This window comes from Ochotona curzoniae, unplaced genomic scaffold (assembly GCF_017591425.1).
Source record: "Ochotona curzoniae isolate NIBS_2020 unplaced genomic scaffold, NIBS_Ocur_1.0 contig_293, whole genome shotgun sequence".
In the NCBI taxonomy this organism is placed as follows: Eukaryota; Metazoa; Chordata; class Mammalia; order Lagomorpha; family Ochotonidae; genus Ochotona; species Ochotona curzoniae.
In genome coordinates this window covers 202,760-230,220 of record NW_024465655.1, presented here as the reverse complement: position 1 = coordinate 230,220, position 27,461 = coordinate 202,760, and the positions used below count along the sequence as shown (strand labels likewise).

At 47.0% G+C, this 27,461-nt stretch overlaps 1 protein-coding gene across 2 annotated transcripts in view; it reads left to right on the top strand.

The window, feature by feature from the left end:
- MAP1B (microtubule associated protein 1B) overlaps positions 1-26,856 on the top strand; it is an 89,253-nt gene extending 62,397 nt beyond the window's left edge. For both annotated transcript variants that reach the window (XM_040979050.1, XM_040979049.1), the window contains 4 exons: positions 2,251-2,391; positions 10,836-17,349; positions 20,908-21,146; positions 22,181-26,856. In XM_040979050.1, coding sequence (XP_040834984.1) covers positions 2,251-2,391; positions 10,836-17,349; positions 20,908-21,146; positions 22,181-22,336 — 7,050 coding nt within the window. In that variant the 3' untranslated portion in view covers positions 22,337-26,856. The remainder of the gene's footprint in view (positions 1-2,250; positions 2,392-10,835; positions 17,350-20,907; positions 21,147-22,180) is intronic.
- The last annotated feature ends 605 nt before the right edge of the window (positions 26,857-27,461 follow it).

The following is a 27,461-nucleotide window of genomic DNA, read 5'->3' as shown; positions in this document are numbered from 1 at the left end:
TCCCAGTGAGGAGGCTCCCAGCTAGCGCTGTGAGGTTTGGCTGGGGTCAGGGGCTGCGGAGTTTAGGTAGAAATGGGAGCATGTGCTGGGGTGGACTCAGCAGGGATGCAGCGGGGGAAACAGACCACATGTCCCCAGGCTGCAACTCGCGGGACCCAGAGCTGAAGGCTAATGGCTTCTCGGAGGTCTCCCTCTCCCGCTGCTGCTATTCAGAGGTGCCCTGCACCCCCTTCCTGTGGCTGGAAGGCAGGCAGGCCTAGTGGCCAGCATGAGAGACCACCTGAGTTCATAAGCCTGGCTCTGCCACTTGCTAGCTGGTGGCCTCAAGCGAGCAACTCATTGCCTGTCTTTGTCCTTGAACTGAGCTCATAACTTGCCTGTGCATTTAATGTTTGTATCTAACGCTGTGCTTAGCAGTCCCACAGTGTGCTTCAAAGAGTGGCATGTAATGACTGACATGTGTGTGATGGTCATTATCATTATTATTATTATTACCATATGAAGTTGTTGCTAAGAGGTATAATAGGATATCCCAGAGCCCGTGACCGTGCCGGAACTTGGCCAGAGGTGATGAGGCTCCATTTTCTGCTCCCTTTGTTACGGTGTGATGCCTTGCAGACTGAGCTGCTTCTGGAACGTGGGCGTCACCAGTTATCTTGCCATCTCCATTATCTGCAGCACCTTGCACCCCTGCTTTGAGAATTTCTATGTGCTATATTGTTGGAATTGTGGGGCAAATGAAATTAAAATGACGCCCTAAAATGCGCTTTCTTCAGCTGGCTTGTACATTTTGGGAGTGTTGTAAGACCGCCCCACCATTATGGAATGCCAGCACGTATCTGCGGTAATGCCAACCTGCCCAGGCCCCAGTAGTAGTCATCCCCATTCCATCTTACTGCTGGGAATCATTGACTTACTTCCCATTTGTGGATTTAGCTGTTCTTGACTCTCCCTCTAAAATGCAATCATGTAACCTGTGGCTTATCAGAGGCGGTCCATGTGGCAGCATGTATCAGCACAGCGTTCCTTTTTATGGCTGCATAATATTCCATTGTGTGGCCATGCCATACTGCTCGTGCAATGCTGCTATTCTGATGGCTGTGACACGGAGCCTGTGTGACCCACTTCTGCCTGCGTATGATCAGCAACACTCCCTTGACCCATTGATGGCAGGAGGTTGAGGGAGGTGAGGGGGATAGGAAACTCAATAACCAGTTCAAGAAGTAATTACAACTTGGAAAAAGCTGGAGGACTTGTGTCTGTCCAGGCAGACCACTGGCAACAGTTCTGAGAAAGGAAAATGGGGAAAAAGGAAAGTTTTTCTACAGATCCAGTCTGCCTGTAGAGCAGATGGGATTGAGGCGTTACTTATACACACGTGTTTTTCTAGGAGTATACCAGGGCTTCCTGGGTAAGGGGTTATGGCCAAGCATGATGCCTGGCACATACTATGCTCTGAGGAGCATTCATGAATCAGGCTGCGAACAAATACCTTGGTGCTGAAACGGGCATTTCTGCTGAAGGACAGCTGGATTCCTGCCACCCAGAGTTCACAGAGAGTTCTTTCGTGCAAACTATTTGCAATTCAATGTCAGAGGTTGCTATTGATGGGCAGCCCTTTCCTTTATGTCCAGGGTCAAGCACCTTGCTGATTGCACTGCCTGTGAAGCAGCTGTGCTGTCTGTGTGGCTCGCTAGGAGCCATGGGATCCTGGATAAGAGAGGCTGATTTGGGGATCCTGGCTGGGCCCCCTTGGGGGAAGCTGGGCTGTGTGTGGTGACTTAGTCTGGGAGATCATCCCCCCGCCTCCACCCGTTTCACAGACCACAGTCGGCCAGCAGACACTTCCCAACAGCTGTGGAACAAATGCTGGCCAGCTGTGAGTTCTGCTTTCAAACAGAACAGCAAACTAGGGGGAGAAAGTGCACTATTGCATTGATGTCTCAGTTGTAGCAAAACTGTGAACGTGGCGTTGGTGGGTGAACGGAGGCACTCACTCTTTGTAGATGATTCCTCCAGCCAGGGCTCTGTGCAGCCCCCCAGCCCTCACTCCCAGGGTGGGATTGCAAGTCTCAGAGAGCAAGCTGCTCTCATGGGTGACTAAGCCTCAGGGCCCCGAAGGCTCAGTGGTCCTGTTGGGATGGTGGGATGATGGTGCTATCCGGGGCTCACGGCTGGTGTGCTGTGGGATGGCAGTGGCGTGGCGGTGCTACCCGGGGCTCACAGCCGATGCTCTGTGCTTGATTTCAGGTGCGCTTGCTGATCACTGACGCCGCCCGACACAAGCTGCTCGTGCTGACCGGGCAGTGCTTTGAGAACACCGGAGAGCTTATTCTCCAGTCCGGCTCTTTCTCCTTCCAGAACTTCATAGAGATTTTCACAGATCAAGAGGTGGGTTCCTGTGGGGGAGTGTCTGAGTTTGCAGGGATGAGCTCATTGTCATAGCTTTGAGGCCATTCTTTGAAAGCACTAGGGGAGATGGAAGAAGGGGAGGGCATGCTACAGCTCTTTTGAAATCAGCAAAACCATGGGATTCAAAAGACTTTCCGTCCTGTGGCTCCGCGCCAGAAGCGTTTAGAGCAGTCGTCTGAAATGGACTGGGGCCACTCTGCATGTACCAAAGCTCTAGATGGGCTGGAGGCTGGGGGCTTGGGGGTAAGTGGAACAGTCAACACTTACAGATGTCAAAAGTAATCAAGAAGACTTGAAATTACAGAGCGCCAAAGAAAACTCTGGTTTCCTGTCTTCTCAAGAAATACTTCCAAAACCTCTAGGGCTTTTGCTGGGATTTAACTGCCTTACATCTCTTTTCAGAACTTGTACCAACGTTGAGGATCTATTTCTGCTCTGTTATACTGTTAATACTTGACCACAGGGTTGGAACTTGGGTTTGAACACTCGGAAGGAGTGAGAGGTCTAGCTAAGGAGACACATAGGGAAGTGGGGCACAAACACTGGAATTGGATCCTTAAGTATTTCCACTGCCTATCTCTTAGTCAAGAATGTAAAATGATTGAAACTAGATTAAACCAGGGATTTTTTTTTTTTATAAAAACCTGATCAAAGATTTTATTGATTTCTGCTTGAGCATTGATCCTAGCTGGAACAATTTCCCAAATGATGTCCCTCCCCCCATTTTTTATGAAGCTCTTTTATCAGTAGCACTTCCAGAAGCAATTTAGGGCCCTCTGCGTGGCATGCTGGGATTTACCTAGAGCTGCTGGCAGATTTCTTGCTTTTTTTGTTTTTTTGGTGGGGTGGGGTGTAAGATTTATTTGAAAGGCAGAGTTACAGAGATGGGAGAGAAAGATGGACAGAAACACGCACACGTCTAGAGGTCTGGGGTGGTCCTCCACCCGCTGGTTAACTCCTCAAATATCAGCAGCAGTTACACTGGGCTAGGCTGAAGCCCGAAGTCTGGAACTCCATTGGAGTCTTCCACGTGGGCACAGGGGCCCAGTGACTGGAAGCCTTTTTCTGCTACTTTGTCAGGTGGATTAGCAAGGAGCTAGATCAGCAAGGGAGCACCTGGGACAAGAACTGGGATCCATATGGAATGCTGACATTAACCAGCATACCACCAGCACACCACAGTGCCAGTTACTCTATGGTTTATTTGAAAGACAGTGTGACAGAGAGAGAGAGAGAGACTTTTCATCTGCTAGTTCATTCACCCAAATAGTGGCAATGTTCAAGGCAGGAATAGGCTACAACCAGAGCCAGCTCTCCCACCTGGGTGTGCAGAGGCCCAAATATTGGCCCATCATCTGCTTCCCCAGGCACATGAGCAGGAAGCCCAGTCAAGAGTGGAGCAGTCGTAGCTCTAGCTCTTTCATCTTGGTATCCATTGTACTGACACATAGTAAAGCTGTTAGGCCACAGCGTTCAATTGTATTGACATCCCCAAGCTAGAGCTACAATTCTGTCTCCTGCCCTGAAATTGGTGTATGTGATCACTAAAAGGTCAGGACTGTGTCCCTAAATGGGCATCTGGTAGCTCAGAGGTCACATGCCCTATTAGTACCTTTCCTTGGGGAGCTATGAAGGCCTAGAAGTGGCTCTGGGACATGGTGGGCAGTTCGGTGATTTGCTTTTAGCTCAGGTCAGCCCTGAAGCCCTGACTTGGTTTATACACACATAGGTACTTTTCTGCATGCCTGTATAACTTCTAGAATCAGTTGCTAATGATTGTTTCCCTCTACTATCATTGGTTTATCATTTTTGGCCATAAAACCCAAAGAAAATGCATAGTATTTGTCATTGCCAAGATTTTAAATCTGGAGTTATCACAGTTCATCCATCTAGATGAGCAAGAGTGTTAGAAATATTGCTGCCTCAATCATTTTTCAAGACCACAAAGGCAGAGCTGTCGCACGATGGATTGTGCATGTGCCAGATTTTTCATTGATTGCAGATGACAAAGAAGCAGCGTAGCATGTGGTGTTTGAGTTCTATTCAAGGGCGGATTCCCTAGGCTCTGTAATCACTGCTGTTGCTGTCTGAAGGACACACATCTCCGTTGAACTTAGGCAGGACTGTGGAGGCCAGAGACTATGTCATTCTCTCCTCTGTGTGTTCCCGTGACCTCCTATTGTGACACTCTGGAGGAAGTGGTGCTCACCAAATGGGAAAACATTTTCTTTAACATGTTTGATCCATGGTGATGGGGAGGTGGGAGGAGAGGAAAGGGGGAGGATGTCACATAGCATTCACTCTTCCTCCTGCCCTGACCACAGAAAACCATCAGGGATGCTAACAAAAGGATGCCACAGTGGACTGAAGATTGCTGGGCTAGACCAATGGTATCAGCCTTTGGAGTCAGTGCTGCCTGTTGTTGTCTTGTAAAATGAGTTCAGGATATAATGACTCAGTGACAGAGGGTCTTTAATTGTAATTTGGGTCCAGCTCTGCCTTTTTGATCAAGTCCTATAAACATACTACGCAACACCAGAGAAACCAGAGACCCAATTTTGTAAAAACATAATTTTTTTTTTACAAGAATAGCTAGAAACAAATAGGCTGTAAAAAATAAAACTGTCAGCATGCTTTGAACTTCAGAGTTGTGGAGAATTAATCACCAGAGGTCAATTACAAAACCAGAACTTAGCAAGACAGAGCTGCCATGTGGCTCACCCCTCTCCCAGCCATGGTGAAGTCATTGTCTCTCAGCGTCCCTGTTGGAAACTTCCCCCTTATTTGTGTCCTGGTTTCTTCAAGGGAAGGAATGCGATCCCTTCCCTCACCCCACCCCAGGGTCTTCCATAGTCCTCAGCACCACTGCCAATCTCTCCCATCCAGAAGACTATTTATCTTCACCCACAGTTATCCATAAAATACGACAAGTTCTTTTAGCTTCCCTGGTCCTTATCCTCCCAGAAACGGAGATTGAACAGGTTGCGGGCAGAATACAAGAGCTCAGTCCTGGGCACGTGTTCATGCCTTGATGTTTTCAGATGGTCAAAGTACGGTGAGTCCAGAGCTCAGGCAGCTCAGAGTTGATGGATGTTAGTTTGGAATCCAGGATCATATGAGAGGTATGTTAAGCATGGTAGATGAGAACATCATCAAAGGGAAATGAACCCAGACGAGAAAGGGTCCCACGTTTAGCATTTAGAGATTGAGCACAAGGAAGGAGGTGTGTTTCCATTTGGTTTCAGTTTCGTTTTGTTTAATATCATGTCTCAACCTGGACACCATCTCCCTGGACTCATTTTACCAAGTGAGGGTTGGGGGCATCAGTGATTGCCACAGTTTGCATCCAATACAGTCTTCTGTTAAATAAATCTAAAAGTAATTCTTGACTTAATGCACAAGTCAATGTCAACAGGAATGCAGGCTTTGAGGAGCACTGCCTTTTATGTTGTTTTAGAGCTCCTGTTAAGAAGAAAACACAATTATCAATACACAATTAAGTAGCCAGCTTTGATAGGGGACCATACGAGTGAGGAGCCTTGAAGTTTAAGCTGGTTTAGCGTCATGATAAATCCATTCCAGTGTCAGCTAAAATCCCCAAGTCGTTTCTGTTTCGTGCATGGAGCTGTTAGTCACATGTCCCAATCCTGTACTTTACGCTGCTGGTTTACTGCACCTTACACTTATCCCTTTAGAATGCCATCCTGTAAGACTTAACTATCATCAGCCAGTGTCAAGAGCTTCTTACAAATATACTAATTCAGCCACCCCATGCTTTGTAAGCCTCTCACTTTTATGTTTTTACCACCTCCATCCAAGTGAATGGATCTGAAATGGGTCTGCCAGCAGCCCAGTAGCCCTCCTCCAGGCTGACACAAAGCATCACTATTTACATGGTGGTCTTAAAAATCTATTTAATTCTGCTCTCCTTTGCCTCAAAGATTCTGTTGAGCATCTTGCTAAAGCCTAGCGATACCACGTCTACTGTATTTCCGCATCCGCTGGGCAAAGTAACCTAATCAAAGAAGGAAATGTGGTTAGTGGGCTGTGGTTTAGAAATTCAAATCTTGTTTCATGAATGTCATTTGCAGTAAAGCCATTTAGTCCCTCTATCTTCCTTCCTCTTCCCGACATGCCTGCACTTAATCAGGGAAGGTAATTAACAAAAAAGATGATCTCCGCCCGAAGCCATCTTTCTTCTAGTCATGTCTGTCAGCCATCTTTGTGCGAAGCAGAGCAGCAGTCGGTGTGTTTGACGAGTCCCAGCAGGCCCATGCACGTCCCAAGGGCCCTGTCCAGGAAAGACAGTGAGCGCTGGAAATGGCCTTGTATGGTGCATTGCATTCAACATGTATGGAGCCTGACTGTGAAAGAGGGGATGTTTCTTCAAGAGTCACGGAAAATGCAGAGTTCAGTAAGACAAAGCGTAGATTTCAAAATTTTGCAGCAAAGTAAATGTGTTACTTAATTCCATTTTTCATAGTCTTTATGAAGCTTTCAGGAAACAAAGATAACTAAGATACAAAAAAACAGATGTCTCCTGCTACTCCGAAACGTTTCGTGTATTTACTCTGATGATGGATATTCCCCAGGTCCAAGTCTTACTTCCAAGCTGCGAGCTTCCTGGCCGCTGATGTCATCGCTGCATCCTCCTCACTGGTGTCTTCCATTCATTGCAGAAGCACTGAGTGGCTGTCACCGTGAGCTGGGCACTCTTGAGACAGCTCTTTCCACTGAGGCACTCACTTTATGCTGTGCAGCTCCAAGGCTGCTTTGCTTCCCTCCTTCCCCCAGGACCGCTATCCCCTTACCCACACCACATGCAGTGCTCCTCTGGGGGAGATGGGGGCAGACTTTTTCCTCTTGGAAAAGAAACTCATCCATCAGCACAGACTTCTGCTTTGCCTTAAACATTGTGGTTTTTCCATCCCTGCTCCCCGCCCCACCCCCCGTTTGCTTTTTCCCCTCCATGGCTTCGGACTTCCTTAGAACTCTGTGTAATCTTGCTTTTACTTTATATCATTTCCTGCATTTTATAGAAACTGATGTACACTGGTAGGAGGATGGACCGCAGGGAGATATTCTTATGTCGTCTCACATTTGGGCTCTGTGACTTCACACCTCTAGTAAAAAAGCTGGTGATCTGGGAAGGTGTTTTGGTGCAGAGGGTTAAGCTGCTGCTTCTGGTATTTGCATTCTGTTGTTTTATGTAATCACCTGGGACTGATTTCTGACCCACATGCGATAGTTTCCTGCTAATGTCAACCCTAAGAGGCAGCAGGTAGTGGCTCAGGTACTTGGGTCCTGCAGCACACTAGAGACCGCAATGGAATTCTGGGCTTCTGGCTTCAGTCTGGTTCAGCCCTGGCTGTTGGGGCATTTGGGAGTAACATAATGGATAGGTGATCACTCCCACATCTTTCTAAATAATCTAGATAAGAATCTTTTTTAAAAATTGTATTCATTTTGATTGGAAAATCAGATTTACAGAGAGAAGGAGAAACAGAAAGAAAGATATTCTGTCTACTGATTTACTCCCCAAGTGGCTGCAATGGCTGGAGGTGAGTCCATCTGAAGCCAGCAGCCAGGAGCTTCTTCTGCGCCCCCCCACCCAGGTACAAGGCACCAAAGCTTTGAGCCATCCTCCTCTGCTTTCCCAGGCCACAAGCAGGGAACTGGATGGGAAGTAGAGCAGCCGGGACACAAACCAACACCCATATGGTATCCCAGTGCATGTAAGGCAAGGATTTAGCCACTGTGCCATTGCACCAGGCCCAAGATAATAAGCTTAAAACAAAACAAAACAAAATAAAGCAAGAACTAGCTATTGAATATTTTTGCACAACTGAGTTTTGCCCTTGACTCCCTTTCCCCCAACCACCAATATCTCAGCTAGGTACAATTTCAAAATAATGTAATTTTAAAAAATTCATTCTAAAGGGCAGGCATTGGTGCTATGGGTAAGGTGTTTTTCAATGTACCTGCAACCACATCGAAGTGCCTGGATTCTAAGCCTGCTCCTGTCTTTCTTTCGTGCCCTGCTAATGTACTCACTGAGGGGCACTGGTCATTGCCCAAGTACTTGATCCCTGCCACCCATTTGCAGACCAAGACTTGAGTTCACTGCTCCCAGTTTCGACCCATGGCTGCTGTGGACATTTGGAAAATGAACGGGTAGATAGGAAATTTCTATTTGTTTTTAAAATTAAGAAATAAATAAATAAATAAATAAATAAATAAATAAATAAATAAATAACACGTATCTATGAACAGTTTTGAGTTACCCTGGGTTTAACCCTAAGAATGTATTAGCAAACATGAAGAATGGTGTTGTGCGTGAAGATTAGGATCTAAAGGATTCTTATTTGGTGCTCATGTTTACTTTGGTCAAGAAATGATTGAAGCAAAGATTCCGCCCCACTCCCCCCCCACCCCCATGATGGGAACCTTTTCTGTCTTCATAGTTTCCAGAATAGGCATTGGATTCCATGATTTTTACAGGAGCACCTAAAGTTAAGAAAGAAGACATTAACAATGTTTTGCCATTTTGCTGTTTTGTAACTCTTCACTAAGATATTTCACTTAAAATGAATAGGCTAGCAACAAAATGGACTGTCTTACTGCAATCTAACAGATCGTGTGTGTGTGTGTGTGTGTGTGTGTCGGGGGAGAGAGTGAGGGTAAGGATAATTCAGATTGTGTAAATTATCCTTAATCTCCCCAACACACACACACACACACACACACAAACACACACACACTTTAGAGTGGCCTCTGAATATTAATGTTCTGATGGCGATACAGTGGAGACCACTCTGATCCTAGAAGGCTACATTGCAGAGCTGATGGGTGGTGAGGATTGCATGAAAGGAAACCTTGTACCTTTCCCCTCCCTCACTGCCCCTCCAGGACCTAGAGAACTGTGGGCTGACCCATTGAGTTGACTTACCAACCTTGCTGAAACAGCAAGAGGGCTGGGACTCATCGCATGATTCTGCCTTATAGTTTGCTAAACTAAAACCATCTGGCCTTAATCTGGAGTGAAAAGGCAAGCAGCGTTTTCCTTAAACCACAATCACCGTTTTGATCCCAGTTTGCTTTTCCACATCCCCATACTTTGGAACTACTTAGCAATGTACTCAAAAGCAGCTGAGCTAATTATGGGCTTAGCCACTCACGCCTGCCCATTCGACCATGAGAAGAATGGGAGGGCAGGCCTTCAGGGCCATGCTGAAGATTACCACTTGGGACAACTGCATCCCATATGGAGGCTCTGGGTTAGGGACCTGGCTCCGCTCCAGATTCCAGCTTCCTGCTAATGTGCACTTTGGGAGACAGCAGCAGTGGCTCAATTAGTTGGATACCTGCCATCCACATGAGAGATCTGGACTGAGTTCCCAGCTCCTGGCTTGGACCTGGTCCATCCTTGGCCATGCGGGCATCGGGAAAGTAAACCAACGGAAAGAAGGTTCCTGTAGGTCCATCTGTCTGTTTGCCTTTTAAATAATTATTTTCTAATTTCAAAAAAGTAAAGAATGAGTGCAGAAAGCAAGCAGAGTGTCTCATCCTGGACTTTAGCATGAACTAGGGCAGACATCTGGGGAACCTGCTTCCCATATTGGATTGCTAGTAAGAATTTAGTCATGGCTATTTAGTTTTAAAAGTTTTTGTATTTTTGTTTGCAAGGCAAAGAAATAGAGAGCAAATGGGGAATCAAATCTGGCCATTGGCTTATATAATTGGCCAGCTAGTTTAATCATCACACAATAATCATAAAAGCATTTATTTATCCACTGGGTAAACCACTCATATTTCAGGTAGTAGGGACTTATACCAAAAATGAGTAAATTTTTGTAGTAATAGTCAATGCCTTCCTGCCTCCCATGCAGGGACAGTCTACCAAAAAAAATTTTTTTTGGTGCCTATCAGTTTCTGAAAAGAGATATAAAATATGTTATCTAAATTTCTTTAATGTGCACATCACTTGCTTACCATTTGCCAAGCTAAGTGGATTAAAAGAAACAGTCTTGTGTCAGTGATTAAATGACTCACACAGCTTTTTCCTGGGCTGGTTCAGTGTCTTTTAAAGGGCATCCTGGCATGATGTGTCTTTGCAAGAGTACCCAGAGTAGTTCATAGCCCCAGTGAGCCATGCACTGATTGTCCGGTTGCCACTGGTCTTCTAACTGGAGCCGAGTTCTGGAGTGGCTGGAGGTCACAGGGAATGGGGCAGAAGGACCTGGGGATGCTGGGGACACAGGCTGTACCCCTTCTGACATGCAGGTATTTTAGAACTCAGACAAAAAGTACTGTTCTGTCGCCAAGCAGCCTGTGGTCCTGTGTCAGCAACTTTAGGTGGTATGATGGGATGGTGATAGTCACCTAAACCCCTTCTTCCTTTCTTTTCTTTTGTTAAAATCCAGATTGGGGAGTTACTGAGCACTACCCATCCTGCCAACAAAGCCAGCTTAACCCTGTTCTGTCCCGAAGAAGGGGACTGGAAGAATTCCAATCTTGACAGACATAATCTGCAAGACTTCATCAACATCAAGCTCAACTCAGCTTCTATACTGCCAGAAATGGAAGGACTCTCTGAGTTTACCGAGTATCTCTCAGAATCAGTGGAAGTCCTGTCCCCTTTTGACATCCTAGAGCCTCCCACGTCGGGAGGATTTCTGAAGCTCTCCAAGCCCTGCTGTTACATCTTCCCAGGAGGGAGAGGTGACTCCGCCTTGTTTGCGGTCAACGGATTCAACATGCTCATCAATGGCGGCTCCGAGAGAAAGTCATGTTTCTGGAAACTCATCCGACACCTGGACCGAGTGGACTCCATCCTGCTCACACACATTGGCGATGACAACCTGCCGGGCATCAACAGCATGCTGCAGCGCAAGATTGCAGAACTTGAGGAGGAGCAGTCACAGGGCTCGACCACAAACAGTGACTGGATGAAAAATCTCATCTCCCCTGACTTGGGCGTTGTGTTTCTCAACGTCCCGGAAAATCTGAAAAACCCAGAGCCCAACATCAAGATGAAGAGAAGCCTGGAGGAAGCCTGCTTCACTCTCCAGTACCTGAACAAGCTCTCTATGAAGCCAGAGCCTCTGTTTCGAAATGTAGGCAACACCATTGATCCTGTCATTCTTTTCCAAAAAATGGGAGTGGGTAAACTTGAGATGTATGTGCTTAACCCAGTCAAGAGCAGCAAAGAAATGCAGTATTTTATGCAGCAGTGGACTGGCACCAGCAAAGATAAGGCTGAACTCATCCTGCCTAATGGCCAGGAAGTAGATATCCCGATTCCCTATTTAACTTCAGTCTCATCGTTGATCGTGTGGCATCCGGCAAACCCTGCTGAGAAAATCATCCGCGTCCTGTTTCCTGGCAACAGCACCCAATACAACATCCTGGAAGGACTGGAAAAACTCAAACATTTAGACTTCCTGAAGCAGCCGCTGGCCACCCAAAAGGATCTGACTGGCCAGGTGCCCGCTCCCGCAGTCAAACAGGTCAAACTGAAGCAGAGGGCCGACAGCAAAGAAAACCTGAAGCCAGCCGCCAAACCGGTGCCCAGCAAACCCGTGCGAAAGGAATCAAAGGAAGAAGCCCCCGATGTCACCAAAGCTAATCAGGTGGAAAAGCCAGCCAAGGTGGAGAGCAAAGAAAAGGCGCCGGTCAAGAAGGACAAGCCCCTCAAAGCAGAGGCTAAAACAACCGTGGCGGAAAAGGAGGCGCCCAGCAAGGACGAGCAGCCTCCCGCGAAAGCCGACGTGGCGGAAAAGCAAACCACAGACGTCAAACCCAAGGTCTCCAAAGAGAAGACGGTGAAGAAGGAGGTGAAGGCGAAATCTGACGAGAAGAAAGAGGAGAAGGAAAAAACCAAGAAGGAGGTGGTGAAGAAGGAGGACAAGACCCCCGTCAAGAAAGAGGAGAAACCGAAAAAGGAAGAGGCGAAGAAGGAAGTCAAAAAAGAAATCAAGAAGGAAGAGAAGAAAGAACCCAAGAAAGAGGTTAAGAAGGAAACGCCCCTGAAGGAAGCCAAGAAGGAAGTGAAGAAGGAAGAAAAGAAGGAGATGAAAAAGGAAGAGAAAGAACCTAAAAAAGACATCAAGAAGCTCACTAAAGACACAAAGAAACCATCCACCCCTCTGTCTGATGCGAAAAAACCTGCCACGTTGAAACCCAAAGTAGCTGCCAAGAAGGAGGAACCGGCCAAGAAAGACACCGTGGCTGCGGGCAAGCCGAAGGAGAAGGGCAAGATCAAAGTGGTTAAGAAGGAAAGCAAGCCCACCGAGGTGGCTGCCGCCGCCGCCACAGCAGCCGCCACAGCAGCCGCCATGGCCGCCGTGGCCGCGGCAGGGACGGCTGCTCCCAGTCCCGGCAAGGAGCTCGAGGCCGAGCGCTCGCTCATGTCATCCCCCGAGGACCTCACCAAGGACTTCGAGGAATTAAAAGCCGAAGAGGTGGACGTGGCCAAGGGCATCAAGCCTCAGCTGGAGCTGATGGAAGACGAAGAGAAACTCAAGGCGACCGAGGCGGGCGAAGCTTACGTCATCCAGAAAGAGACGGAAGTCCTCAAAGGCCCTGCCGAGTCCCCGGATGAGGGCATCACGACCACCGAAGGGGAGGGCGAGTGCGAGCAGACGCCCGAGGAGCTGGAGCCCGTGGAGAAGCAAGGGGTGGAGGACACGGAGAAATACGAAGACGAAGGGGCTGGCTTTGAGGAGTCCTCGGAGGCCGGAGACTACGAAGAGAAGGCTGAGACCGAGGAAGCCGAGGAGCCGGAAGAGGATGCTGAGGAGAGCATGGGCATGGGCGCCCCCAAGCATGGCGCTGCCGAGGACGAGGAGGTGGCTAAGGCCGAGGCGGATGTACACATCAAGGAGAAGAGGGAGTCGGTGGCCAGCGCCGATGACAGAGCGGAAGAAGACATGGACGAAGCAATTGAAAAAGAAGAGGCCGAACAATCCGAGGAGGAGGGCGATGAGGAGGACAAAGCTGAGGACGCCAGGGAGGAGGACTATGAGCCTGAGAAAGCAGAAGCTGAAGACTACGTGATGGCCGTGGTTGACAAGGCCGCAGAGACCAGAGGTGCGGAAGACCAGTATGGCTTCCTCACGGCTTCAGTCAAGCAGCCTGGGGCCCAGTCTCCCAGCAGAGAGCCTGCCTCTTCCATTCATGATGAGACACTACCTGGAGGCTCCGAGAGCGAAGCCACGGCCTCTGATGAGGACAATCGAGAGGACCAACCTGAGGAATTCACTGCCACCTCGGGCTACACTCAGTCTACCATTGAGATCTCCAGCGAGCCCACCCCCATGGATGAGATGTCCACTCCTCGCGATGTAATGAGTGATGAGACCAATAACGAAGAAACAGAGTCCCCATCACAGGAATTTGTAAACATCACCAAATATGAATCTGCCTTGTATTCCCAGGAATACGCCAAGCCTGCTGTGACATCACTCAATGGACTGTCGGATGGGTCAAAAACAGATGCCACTGATGGCAAAGACTACAACGCCTCAGCATCCACCATCTCTCCACCCTCCTCCATGGAGGAAGACAAATTCAGCAGATCCGCTCTGCGTGATGCCTACTACTTAGAAGAGAAAGAAGCAAAAGCCAGTGCCACGCTGGAGGTCAAAGAGACCTTCTCCACAGTTTCTGAGGAAAAACTCAGCCCGCCGAAGAGCCCATCCCAGAGCCCATCTCCGCAGTCTCCTGTAGAGAAGACGCCCCTGGGGGAACGTAGCGTCAACTTCTCTCTGACACCCAATGAAATTCAAGTCTCTACAGAGGCAGAAGTAGCCCCGGTGTCTCCTGAGGTACCACAGGAAGTAGTTGAGGAACGCTGTGCTAGTCCCGAGGAGAAGACTCTGGAAGTGGTGTCCCCTTCTCAGTCTGTGACTGGCAGTGCAGGCCACACACCTTACTACCAATCTCCCACCGAAGAGAAATCAAGTCACCTGCCTACAGAGGTCATTGAGAAGCCACCAGCTGTCCCCGTGAGATTCGAATTCAGTGATGCCAAAGATGAGAGTGACAGAGCCTCCGTGAGCCCCATGGATGAGCCTGTGCCTGACTCTGAGTCTCCCCTTGAGAAGGTCTTGTCACCTCTGCGTAGTCCTCCCCTGTTGGGATCCGAGTCTGCCTATGACAGTTTCCTGAGTGTTGATGACAAGGCTCCGAGCAGAAGTAGTGAAAGTCCATTTGAAGGAAAGGATGGCAAGCAAGAACTCCCAGACCAGATGTCTCCAGTCTCTGACATGGCATCCACGAGTCTTTACCCAGATAGAGAGGAAGGGAAGAGCATGGACTTTATACCGATAAAGGAAGATTTCGATCAAGACAAGAAGACTGACGATGTTGAGTCTGTGAGTTCCCAACCAGCACTAGCTTTGGATGAAAGAAAATTAGGAGATGTTTCTCCAACACAGGTAGATGTCAGTCAGTTTGGGTCTTTTAAAGAAGACACTAAGATGTCCATCTCTGAGGGCACTGTCTCAGACAAGTCAGCCACACCTGTGGACGAGGGTGTAGCAGAAGACACCTACTCGCATATGGAAGGGGTGGCCTCAGTCTCCACGGCCTCTGTGGCTACAAGCTCATTCCCAGAGCCAACCACAGATGACGTGTCTCCTTCTCTGCATGCCGAGGTGGGCTCCCCACACTCCACAGAAGTCGATGATTCCCTTTCAGTGTCTGTTGTGCAAACACCTACCACGTTCCAGGAAACAGAAATGTCTCCATCAAAAGAAGAATGCCCAAGACCAATGTCAATTTCTCCACCAGATTTCTCCCCTAAAACAGCCAAATCCAGGACACCGGTCCAGGATCACAGATCGGAACAGTCTTCCATGTCTATTGAATTTGGCCAAGAATCACCTGAGCATTCCCTTGCTATGGACTTCAGTAGGCAGTCTCCAGATCAGTCTGCAGTGGGAGCAGGTGTGCTCCACATCACAGAAAATGGGCCGACAGAGGTGGACTATAGTCCTTCTGACATGCAGGACTCCAGTTTGTCACATAAGATACCACCCATGGAGGAGCCATCCTTCACGCAAGATAATGATCTCTCAGAACTCATCTCAGTGTCTCAGGTGGAGGCCTCCCCGTCCACCTCTTCTGCTCATACCCCTTCTCAGATAGCTTCTCCTCTTCAAGAAGATACTCTGTCTGACGTTGCTGCTCCCCGAGATATGGCCTTGTATGCCTCTCTGACCTCTGAAAAAGTGCAAAGTCTGGAAGGAGAGAAGCTCTCTCCTAAATCTGATATCTCTCCACTCACTCCACGGGAGTCCTCTCCTTTATATTCTCCTGGTTTTTCAGATTCTACCTCTGCAGTCAAAGAGAGCATGGCAGCTTGCCCCACTTCTTCCTCCCCACCCACAGGTGCAGGCTCTGCAGAGCCCTATGGTTTCCGTGCCTCGATGTTATTCGATACAATGCAACACCACCTAGCCTTGAGTAGAGATTTGACAACCTCTGGTGTGGAGAAGGACAGTGGAGGGAGGACACCTGGAGACTTCAGCTACGCCTATCAAACACCTGAGAAAGCAACCAGGTCCCCAGATGAAGAAGATTACGACTATGAGTCTTATGAGAAAACAACACGGGCACCAGATATGGACAGCTATTACTATGAAAAGACAGAGCGAACCATCAAATCCCCATGTGATGGTGGCTACTCCTACGAGACCGTTGAGAAAACTACCAAGAGCCCCGAGGATGGCGGCTCCGCCTGTGAAATCACTGAGAAGACCACCCGGACACCTGCAGAGGATGGGTATTCATACGAGATGAGTGAGAAGACAACAAGGACCCCTGCAGTGAGTGGCTACAGCTATGAGAAGACTGAGAGATCTCGAAGGCTCCTGGATGACATCAGCAATGGCTATGATGACTCTGACGATGGCAGCCACACATTGGGAGACTCCAGCTACTCTTATGAGACCACTGAGAAAATCTCCAGTTTCCCTGAGTCTGAAAGTTACTCCTACGAGACATCTACAAAAACCACACACACCCCTGATACTTCCACATACTGCTATGAGACTTCAGAGAAAATCACCAAAACCCCGCAGGGCTCTACTTACTCCTATGAGACCTCAGACCGATGCTACGCTGCAGAGAAGTCGCCCTCAGAAGCCCGCCAGGAGGTTGACCTATGTCTCGTGTCCTCCTGTGAGTACAAACATCCTAAGACAGAGCTCTCACCCTCCTTCATTAATCCCAATCCACTAGAGTGGTTTGCCAGTGAGGATCCCACCGATGACACCGAAAAGCCCCTCACCCAATTAGGGGGTGCTCCACCTCCCCCGGGAGGAAAGGTTCAGGGGCGCCAGTGTGATGAGACCCCTCCCACCTCTGTCAGCGAGTCAGCCCCATCTCAGACCGACTCTGATGTGCCTCCAGAGACGGAAGAGTGCCCCTCCATCACAGCAGATGCAAATATCGACTCTGAGGATGAGTCAGAGACCATCCCCACAGACAAAACCGTCACGTACAAGCACATGGATCCCCCTCCAGCCCCCGTGCAAGACCGCAGCCCTTCTCCACGCCACCCTGATGTGTCCATGGTTGACCCTGAGGCCTTGGCCATTGAGCAGAACCTAGGCAAAGCTCTGAAGAAAGACTTGAAGGAGAAGACCAAAACCAAGAAGCCAGGGACGAAGACCAAGTCATCTTCACCAGTCAAGAAGAGCGATGGGAAATCCAAGCCAGCAGCAGCTTCACCAAAACCAGCCACCTTGAAAGAATCCTCAGACAAGGTATCCCGAGTGGCTTCCCCCAAGAAGAAAGAATCTGTGGAGAAAGTGCCGAAAACCAGCACCACTCCTGAGGTCAAAGCTGCACGTGGAGACGAGAAAGATAAGGAGACCAAGAATGCCGCCAATGTCTCTGCATCCAAATCAACCAAGACGGCAACTGCAGGTACGTTGAAGATGCCAGGCCTCCCGAGAGAGGCCACAGCACCAAAAAGCCCCTCTCTCTGGAGCCTTTAGATGAGGGTTCTTGAAAAGCTCATGGAAAGTGCATACTATGAGAAAGAAATACAACTGAGCACGGATTTCAAACTTTCCAATTTCTCTTTTAATTTCGTTTTTTTCCACAACATTTTTTTTTTACATAGTTTCATCTTGCTTTTCTTGGGCTTCTCTCCTGCTCAGTGTGGTCCTTGGGCTTGAAGGGTTAGCTTGGCACAGGGCCCAGAGTAGCCAGGACTGCTTGGAGGGGATTTCTGGGTTTGTACCATGCTGTCACATAGAAACCACCACCCTGAAGTCATAGTACCAAGGCTGTGTGCATCAAGCCGTGTTGTGCTGCAGCTCTGCAGAATTAAGCCTCAGAGACACACACCAGGAGCTCCCAAATGCCATGGGAAAAATGAGAGGCTCCACCATGCTTGCAATAACCAGTCTAGGCCGAGATGTAGAATCCGCCCCCTTTAAAAAAAAAAAAAAAAAAAAAAAAAGCAGGGCCCGGCGCGGTGGCGCAAGTGGTTAGGGTCCTCGCTTCGCATGCCCGGGATCCCATATGGGCGTCGGTTCTATCTCGGCAGCCCCGCTTCCCTTCCAGCTCCCTGCCTGTGACCCGGGAAAGCAGTCGAGGACGGCCCAAAGGGAAGATCTTCCTCTCTGTCTCTCCTCTCTGTATATCCGCCTTTAAAAATAATAATAATAATAATAATAAAAAGCATTTTGTTTAAGCAGTTATCATTACAGGCAGTGTTCTGTTTTCTTAACCAGTGAGTCCCATCATTTCCGTTGATTAGTGAATACTCAGAACTTATTGAAAGGAAAACCCAAGGTTTTTCTATGGCCACCTTCCTATCTGACAACCTAGCAAGAGGCTCACAATGCCCTTTCGGTTTGAAACCTGCTAGAGCAAGGCTGACATGCCTGACTTTCGATCATTCCGGGTTTGGTCCTGGTACTCCTGTGTATGTACCAGGTTCTCAGCAGTGATGAGTCTGACTCTCCGACAGCTCGGCTTCACTCTGTTGCTTTAAAGTTACCTGCAAGGATCCACATGCTGCCTTTCATTGACTTGATATGATTGCCCAGGGGTTTTGGATGACAGTTAACAAGGTAACCAAAAATGACCCAAACTCAATAATTTAAATAACATCTCCTTGATTGATTAGGGAGTGTCCAAATTCAGTGTGTACTAGGATATATTAGTTCAATCTACAAAACTGTACTTTAGCAATGTGGAGCATCAATTTTGGGGTTTACTTCTCATCAAATTTAGTCTTACAAAAAATTAGGTCCAACTTATGGAGCGAATGGAAAAGCACTGGATATTAACTCTTTGGTCTGAAAAAAGTGATTTCCACCTTGCTCTGAAAGGAAAATACAAAATCCATTCAAACAAATAAAAACCAATGAAATTTGCTACCAGATTTGCCAGAACATACATATCCTAGTCCATGCAGTTGAGTTTTTAAGACTCTGATACTTAAACAGATAATTTCAAGGAAAAATAGTGAATGAAGATGAGTAAATAGTCAAGAACTCTAAAGATGTAAGATTGTACTTTTTCTTTTAAAAGATTTATACTTTTGGCAATTTGAGTTACGGAGGGAGAGAGGGAGAAATCTTCCATGTGCTGACTTAATCCCCACATCATCACAACATGGAAGCCAGGCTGAAGCCAGGAGTTTCATCTGAGTCTGTCACATGGAGACACCTGGGTGGCAGAGGCCGCGCTTGGGTCATCCTTGTGCTGCTTTCTCAGGCTGTTAGCAGGGAGCAGGATGAGAAGTGAAGTGATGGGGAACTCACTGCAGGTGGTCGGTCACCTTATCCACTACAACATAATGTCAATCTACTCCTTAAACTTTGAAAACAAACCAGAGTCAGCTTTTGGCAGTTTCCTCATGTCTTTCTATACCCAGTATCCATCTGTTGGTGGTGGTGGTGCACATGAAGCAATGCAGGCCGTTACACGTCAGTATTCTTTAGGAGAGCTCATTACGGGTACTTTGAAAGCTTTGAACTCAGATTCATTAAAATAGCCTGCTCATTTGTTCCACTTTGGCTTAATCTCAGCATTCCCTTACTTCCTTGAAAAATAAAACTGGACAGTTGGTGGAATTCACAAGTTGTTTGTTTGCTTTTAAGATTTGTTTCAAAGGCAGAGTTAGAGTGAGGGAGGAGGGAAAGGCAGATCTTCCATCCTCTGCTTCACTTCCCCAAATAGCTGCCATAGCTGTGACTGGCCCAAGCCAAAACCAGGAGATGAGAGCTGCTCCTCGGTCTCCCATATGGGGGCCTAGAAACTTGGGCCATCCCCTGCTGCTTTCCTGGATGTTTCAACAGGAAGCTGGGTCGGAAATGGAGAAGCTGGAACTTCAGCCAGTCCCTATATGGAATGCTGGCATAGCAAGTAGCTGTTTAATGAGATATGACACAACACCAGCCCTATCCAGAAATCTTTTGGGTAAATCCAAGTTTTTCCTTTTCCCAGGCCTTTCTGATTTAGACTGGGATTTTTGGCTTCAGGACGCCCTTTCTGCATTCTAGAATGTTCTGGTCAGTTAGAGAAAGCCTTGTGTTTCTGAACCTTTCTCTGTATGCAGCCCTGTCCTGGGAGAGATGCACTGTCAGGGCACTGTACTGCAGGCAGAAGGCAGTGTCTCACTGGCTTCCGCATGGGGCTGAGGTGCTGAGTACCTTGGAAATCATGTGGGACTAAGAACTAAATCGCTTACTAGGCCAAATATCAGGGTATTCAGCTGTGGGTAAAATAGCCACTAAATGAGACCCTAAAGTGGATTACTGGGATCATTTCATTAGAATTTGCCAAATGCATGTAGATACTTCCTTCTGACTTTTAAAATCCTTCCTGGGATCACTTTTCTTCTTTTTTCAGGGATTTTTTTAAAAACTTTTTTTTTTTTTTTTTTGTGAAAGGCAGAGTTATAGAGAAGGAGGGAGAGGTGGAGAGAGAGAGAGCTCTTCCATCTGCTGGTCCCCTCTAAATGGCCTGCTGCAGCTGGAGCTGGGCCAGGCAGAAAGCAGCAGCTTCGTTTTGGTTCTCCCACGTGGGTGGCACTGGTCATCTTGTGCTCCTTTCCCAGTTGTGTTAGTGGAGAGCTGCGCTGATCATTGAGCAGCTGGGACTCAAACTGATGTCACGGGAAATGTTGGCATTGCAGGAAGCGGCTTACTCCTGTACCACAATGCCAGCCTCTAGTTAACTTTTCAAATTATGCTGTGTTAGAGGTTCTTTTAGGAGGCCTCTTACCATCCAGTGACGTCTTCTTAGATCTGTCATTTCCCCTATCAAGATGGGAAACAGCCCTGCTTTGCCTTCTCAGATTGTTTGCGCCAAGTGCCCACTGCAGTTGCTAAGGAGATGGAAGTGCACCCCCTTTGCCTGTCCCAGGGGGTGGGTGGAGCATCTGAGGAGCTGTCCCTGGATGCTTGGATCTCTTCACATGGTTGTGACGTTTGTCTTACCATCTTACCTTTTTATTTATCAAAGGTCCAGGAACCACCAAGACAGCCAAGCCCTCTGCTGTGCCTCCAGGTCTCCCTGTGTACCTGGACCTGTGCTACATCCCCAACCACAGTAATAGTAAGAACGTTGATGTGGAATTTTTCAAGAGAGTGAGGTCATCCTACTACGTGGTGAGTGGGAACGACCCAGCTGCTGAGGAGCCCAGCCGGGCTGTCCTGGATGCCTTGTTGGAAGGGAAGGCTCAGTGGGGCAGCAACATGCAGGTAAGGGCTTCAGGGCCATGTCTGCCCTGCATCTGAGCTGTGTCCAGAGGCAGAAGGAGTGTGGGTCGTCCTGATTCTGCCACACTTGAGATATCCCAGGGACAAAGGAGGCTTAACATTTCAGAGGATAGCCTACACTGGGATTCTCTGCCACCACCAGTAGCCATGGCATTGGAGGCAAGCCAGCTGGTTGGCCTAAGGCATCATTCATTAATCGCCAAAACGAGTCCAGGATTAATTGCCTGTTACCTCCAAATACCAAGAGTGTTATGTCTGTGTGGATCAAAGCGGTCAGAGTTCCACGTGAAAATTGGTGTAGAGTTGTCTTGACACCTCTCTGCTTCCTGTGTGAACCAGAGCTTAAAATATTCCACTGGCCCTGTGAAATGCCACAGGAGGAAGAGCATGGCTGAGAAAAGGAGACCCAGAGCTCCCACACGCCATACCTGGCCATGAACTGTCTCTTATTAATTCAGTTTTACTTGTTGTTCTGTAGAGAATCACATGGTAAAGTGCATTTGTGTACCATTCCTTAGAACTGCTTGTTGGAAACTTACAATTAAAGATATTATGCACCTCCATGCCTCCTCCATCTTCAGCCGCATGCAGGAATTCGAGATACAAACCTCTGTCCTCAGGACAAAATGTGAATTGGAATGATGAGGCTTCCGAGGGCTTTGAGCTGTAGTACACACGCAATACCTGTTGGGTGAAATTTATTAGTTGAATGACAGGCAACACAAAAATCACATTACAAGAAATTACATTTCTTGACATGAAAGAACTGAAAGCTTGACAGTGACTATAAATGAACAGATTGATAAGTCACTTGTTGCCATTAGTTTTAGTCCCCAGGAAAGAAAATTATATTTATGCAGCTTTATTCTGGTTTCTAGCAAATGTAAGTCCAAAAAGCTTTTGAATTTCTTGAAAAAAGAGAAAATGTTCTCCGGTCTTCTAATGGCTAGCACCTTTCATGCCTTCCTCTTGTTTCTGTCTCTTCGCTTAAACAGCTCTTTTCCCTCTCCCTGTAGGTGACACTGATCCCAACTCATGACTCAGAAGTGATGAGGGAATGGTACCAGGAGACTCACGAGAAGCAGCAAGACCTCAACATCATGGTGTTAGCAAGCAGCAGCACAGTAGTGATGCAAGATGAATCCTTCCCCGCTTGCAAGATTGAACTGTAAAAGCCAAGGCCAGCCACACCACAGGATTTGGACTTTGCTTCCAGAAATTCTTCACTTTGAAACTACCTTTTCTAAAAAAAAAAAAAAAAAAAAGTCACTTCATCTAATTAAGTCGCTGAACAATTACCTGCCAAATGCCATACTGTGTCATGGTAATGCAAGTCACCACTATTTCTCAGTTTTTGCTGATTGCTAAGGGAAGTCACAGTATTCCCACAACAGGGTTCAAGTTACTGCAAAATGACCTACCCCAGTGCATCTCTGCTGAACATGTTGGAAACCATGCACTAGCAAACCCAACTGACTTCTGCTACGTAGAGACATTTAGAAGGAGAGAGCGAGCAAGCAAGAGAGGGAACGCACAAAGGGAACGCAGAAATGAGGGAGAGGAAGAGACAGAGAGAAGAATGAGAAAGAAAAAGGATGCGAGGGAAGGTGATGACATGGTAAAGTCCTGGTGAGACACCCAGACAGAGCGAGCAGGGTGGGGTAGCAGAGGAGGACATGGCCAACGCTTAGGTCTACGTTTTCTCAGGCAGAAGGTCTTATGTAATCGACAGAGGTCAAGTTTACCATTTGTGTCCGTCTGAGTCATCCAAAAGGGTCTTAATTTGCTACAACAAGTTGGTTGGAAAACAAAACAAAAGAGAAACGCAACTTGTTAGGAGGGCCTGTGAGAACTTCACGCCTTAATTCAACTCCTTCAGACTTGAAGGTCACGCACTGACAGGATGTAGCGAGTGTAGACTGGACACACAAGTGGTTTTGAGCCCCATTCAGAACTCTCTGACCCTTTCAACACACGAGTAGACCAATCTAAGGCATGCTCCCAGCATTTGTCCACCCACTTAGTCCACTCTGATGGCTCGCCTGCATGCAGCAATACCCACGTTCACCCCACTTAACTGAAGCAAATACCAAAGCAGTTGGGAGTACATTCGGTAGATGTTTTGCCTTAGGAAGTGACTTGAATGTACAAAGATACTTGATACACTTATTTTTTCATGGGAGACAGCAAGTTTATAACACATCCATGTAGGATTATAGACACTCCAGGTCAAGGAGCACGTGTTTGCGCGGTGTGTGCTGGTACCAGAAGCTCATCTGATTGGTCCAACAGTTTGATGCTGAGTCATGTGTTTGGAATACCACTTCTGTGCACCTGTGGCCCCTTCAGTCAAACAAGTTGTACCACTAGTAGCTTCTTCACTATTGCACGTTCAAGATTGAAATGGCTTCTCTAATCAGAACTGGGAAAGCAGTGAATCTTACGGGGGAAGAGCTCTCAGCAAGTGTACAGTATTTGCCTTCCTTTGTCTTACATCGGCTTTTTAAATTTTCCATTCATTTCAACATAATTATGGGAACAAGTGTACAGAAGAATTTTTTTTTTTTTAGAATATGTGAGAACTTTTCATAGATGAACTTTTTAACAAATGTTTCATTTACAGGAAAATGCAAAGAAAATTTTCAAATGATATGATTTCTTTTTTTTTTTTTAGATGTTTCATAAGACAAAAATTGAATAATGTCTTTTGAAGTTCTGGCAAGATTGAAGTCTGATATTGCAGTAATATTTATTAAAAATCCATGAGTACCAGGAATAATGATACCTCCCACCCTTTGGTTCCGATAATGTAAAAACCTGCGTATATGGTATTTGAGAGTGGGGGGGAGAATAGCATGGCAAAGCTACTCTTCAAGACATTTGCAAATCCATCACTCAGTTGTGACACTGTTTCAATATCTTCAAGCATGAGGGAAAAGAACCAGATTAAAGAACCCTGGCAAAATTTGCATTGGGATCTTCTTTTCTGGAAAAAAAATAAATAAATAAAAAGGAATAATTTATGGAATACAAATGAACTCCCAAGTCCTATGGTTCATCCTTGTAGAATCCAGAGACGATTTCCATCATTGTCATCACTGAACTGTGATCCTGGGAAGCCAGAGCATGGCGAGAACTGCCATCAGAGTTCCAAGCCGTGGACCTGTGCACCCAGTGTTCAGACGGGGCGGACTTCTCAGCATCAGCCGTGCCAGGCTGCCACGTTCCATTTCCTGCAGACTCTTAAGAGCTACAGCATAGTGAACAACGACCTCATTTTATTTTCTATGTTAGTTATTTATTTCAGAATTAACATTTTCGTTTATTTTTGTCTGATGAGTGGATGTTTTGCACTGCTAACGACGATGAGGGTTTAAACAGTACTTCTTTGGCGTCGCTTTGCTGAAGACCCATGCAGTCTACTTAATGCTGTGAAATACATTTTTCAAATGTTTAATTTTTTTAAGAAGATTAATATTCTATTTTTGTTAGGCTTCTCCAGCAATGCAGCTTTTATTTATTCCCCATTTCTTTCAAGCCCTTTAAAAGAACATATTAAAGGTACAAAAAAAAATGAACATATGATGGAAAAGTCATTGTGATGAACATGGATTTCATTGAGTATAAACTCATCTACTTCGAACTCGTTTCGTGAGACAACCTGAGACACTCAGAATAATTTCCTAACGGCGGTAAGGTTGAGTTGATCCTCATGATGCCTGGGAAGAGAAACACGTCTAGCCTTCTTGCCAAAGCCAGACCTCTGGTTGATTTTTCTGTGATAGAAGATGGAGTTGTGTTCCAATTTCCCAAATGAAATTTTTGTAATGTGCATTATTTTGCTTTCAGAAATTCAAATACTTTAGGAAAATATAGCCAGTCTTCAGTTATATTTCCTCTGCCCCCTAAATCCTCCCCCACCCTTTTTCTTCTGTAATGGGATTTGATGGGGGGGGGGAAATACATGTATATAAACTGTCATCGGACAGCTGGCTTGTTTTCCTAGGAAACCTGCCTGTATCTTTCTCCATCCATTGTTCTCAGTGAAGGCCACGGAGCCTCATGGAGTATATCAGGAAAACCAATATCTGCATTACAGGTTGCTCCTGTCCTGGGACACCTCTCCTACCTGTGTGACTAACCTAATTTTGCTAGTTCCATCAACTCACAATTGGTTTAGCAACAGCCATCACGATGTACCATGTACATTCATGGTGAGAACTAGAGACTGACCCGGACTCTAGAGCTTTGTTCGCACTGAGTACTTGAGCCGAAGGTGTAGATGGATGTCTTGAGTGGAATTGCCCGTCTGGTTGAAGGACGGCATTCTGTGGAGATCGCACCCACGATCACGACCCTTCTGGTAGTATTCCTAACCAAAATTCTGCAGAGATGAGATGTTAGCCATGAGCCTCCATTTCCAATTTGAACAATTCTCTCCCCCTCCCCCCCCCCAACGCCCCCTTCTCTAAACCTGAATCCCATGCATGCTCCCTCAGTCTTGTGGTGGGACTGGATACAAGGACTGAATCCCCCTCCCCTAAACACCATTTCCATGGAGTTCAAAAAAAATTTTTTTTCTTTCTTAACATTACATATCATAGTGAATGGTTTCCCCAGTGTATATGAATGTTTTAAGTGTCTCCGATAGCTTATGCAGTTTTAGGAACTTTCTGATACTTCTTTAAATAAGATTTAATCATTTGCTAATGGAAGTTCTACCACCTTCTATTTTCCTCTGTTACCAAATTTCAGCTCCCAGGAGCTACAGGTCTGAAATTGCTTTTCTTGCCTCTCTTTCAGTCACCTGTCACAGGAGGTTCCTGCTCAGTCATGATCTTGTAAGTTAGGATAATAACTGTTTTAAATTTTATTTTTGCTCTTCAGAATTTAGAAGAAAAGATCCTGTTTCCATTTGAAAGGAACTGTAAGCTTTTATCTTCACTTGATCTTAGCCAAAAGGCCGAGAAGCGATGTAAAGCTTGTATCTTTTAGCCAACTGAACAACACACCAAAAGCAGCCTAGGAATGAGCATTCTTTGAAAGCAATTAGGTTTTTCACCTGGTATTAAAACTATTTACTATTGAAAACCTACAAAAAAAATTTTTAAAAAGCTGTGACTTTATGAAGTTCACTTAAAAGGCAGCCTCAAAGACTGAAAAGGAAGGGGAAAAAAAACCCAACAATTTCCCTGCACTCGCGTGGAGCTCCGCGAGGCAAGAGCCACAGAGGAGAGGCTGGAGGCCACGCCGGTGGAACACCCAAGGCGGCACCCACCCGCTCTCAGCCCCGGCTGGACACCCACGGCGGTGCCCACCCGCTCTCGGCCCGGCTGGACACCCGCGGTGGCACCCACCCGCTCTCGGCCCCGGCTGCTGCGGGCAGTCCTTCTCGCTCCGGCCCCGGAGAGGCGCATCTTGAGCCGGGCGCGGAGAAGCTCTCCACACTCCTCTCTCTCGTTCTGAATGGTGTTTGTGTCAGTCCGCAGCTGTGTATGGTATGACGTCTTATAATCCTGCATCACTTCTATTCTATCCAGTCATATCTAATGTAGAAAATTAGTTTCCAGTGAAAGTAATATGTAGTGCTTTTATGATATTTGTGTGCAATATCCCCTCTTCCATTGAGGATATTTGATGTAAAGGAAAAAAAAAAAAAACTCAGTTCCACAATAAAATACAAAAGTGGCAAAAAGTTTGCGTGTCTATCTGCTGTGCTGACTTCGGCTTTTTTTGGGAGGGGGTGCACATCTGTCCGCAGGGCACAGCCTGATCCCAGTGACCAGGGGACTGTGTTCCTGGGTTGCTGGCAAACAGCCTATGGGGTCCTCATACTGATTTTTCCAGTGATCAAACTCTTTATCCCTTGTAGCCAGAACTGAGAGACCAGCAGAGGTTAGGGGAAAAACCAACCAGGGTGAGCCACAATGCAAATGTCTATCGCCTAGAAGCAGTTCAGGCAGAATTTCCTGGAGCAGCTATCCAGCAAGTGAAGAGTCTGGTTTTGATCTGAACTCCGCCATGTGCAGTCTGCTACCCGAGTCTCTGTATCCCTCTGGAGTGCCTTGTTTCCGGGGAAATGAGAGCATTGGCCGTGATGGTCAGATTCCACGGGCTCTGCTGGGTGGCCTTGGACATGATGCTTAGTCCCTTACCGCCTTGGTTTTACTTTCTCTCCTGATTGTAGAGTATGCTGTGTCATCCAACATCAGGTGCTGTGGATCTGGTTCACATCCAGGAGCTGAAAACTGGCTAGGAAGAGTGATCCATAACAAAGGATGCCAAGAGAAGAGCATT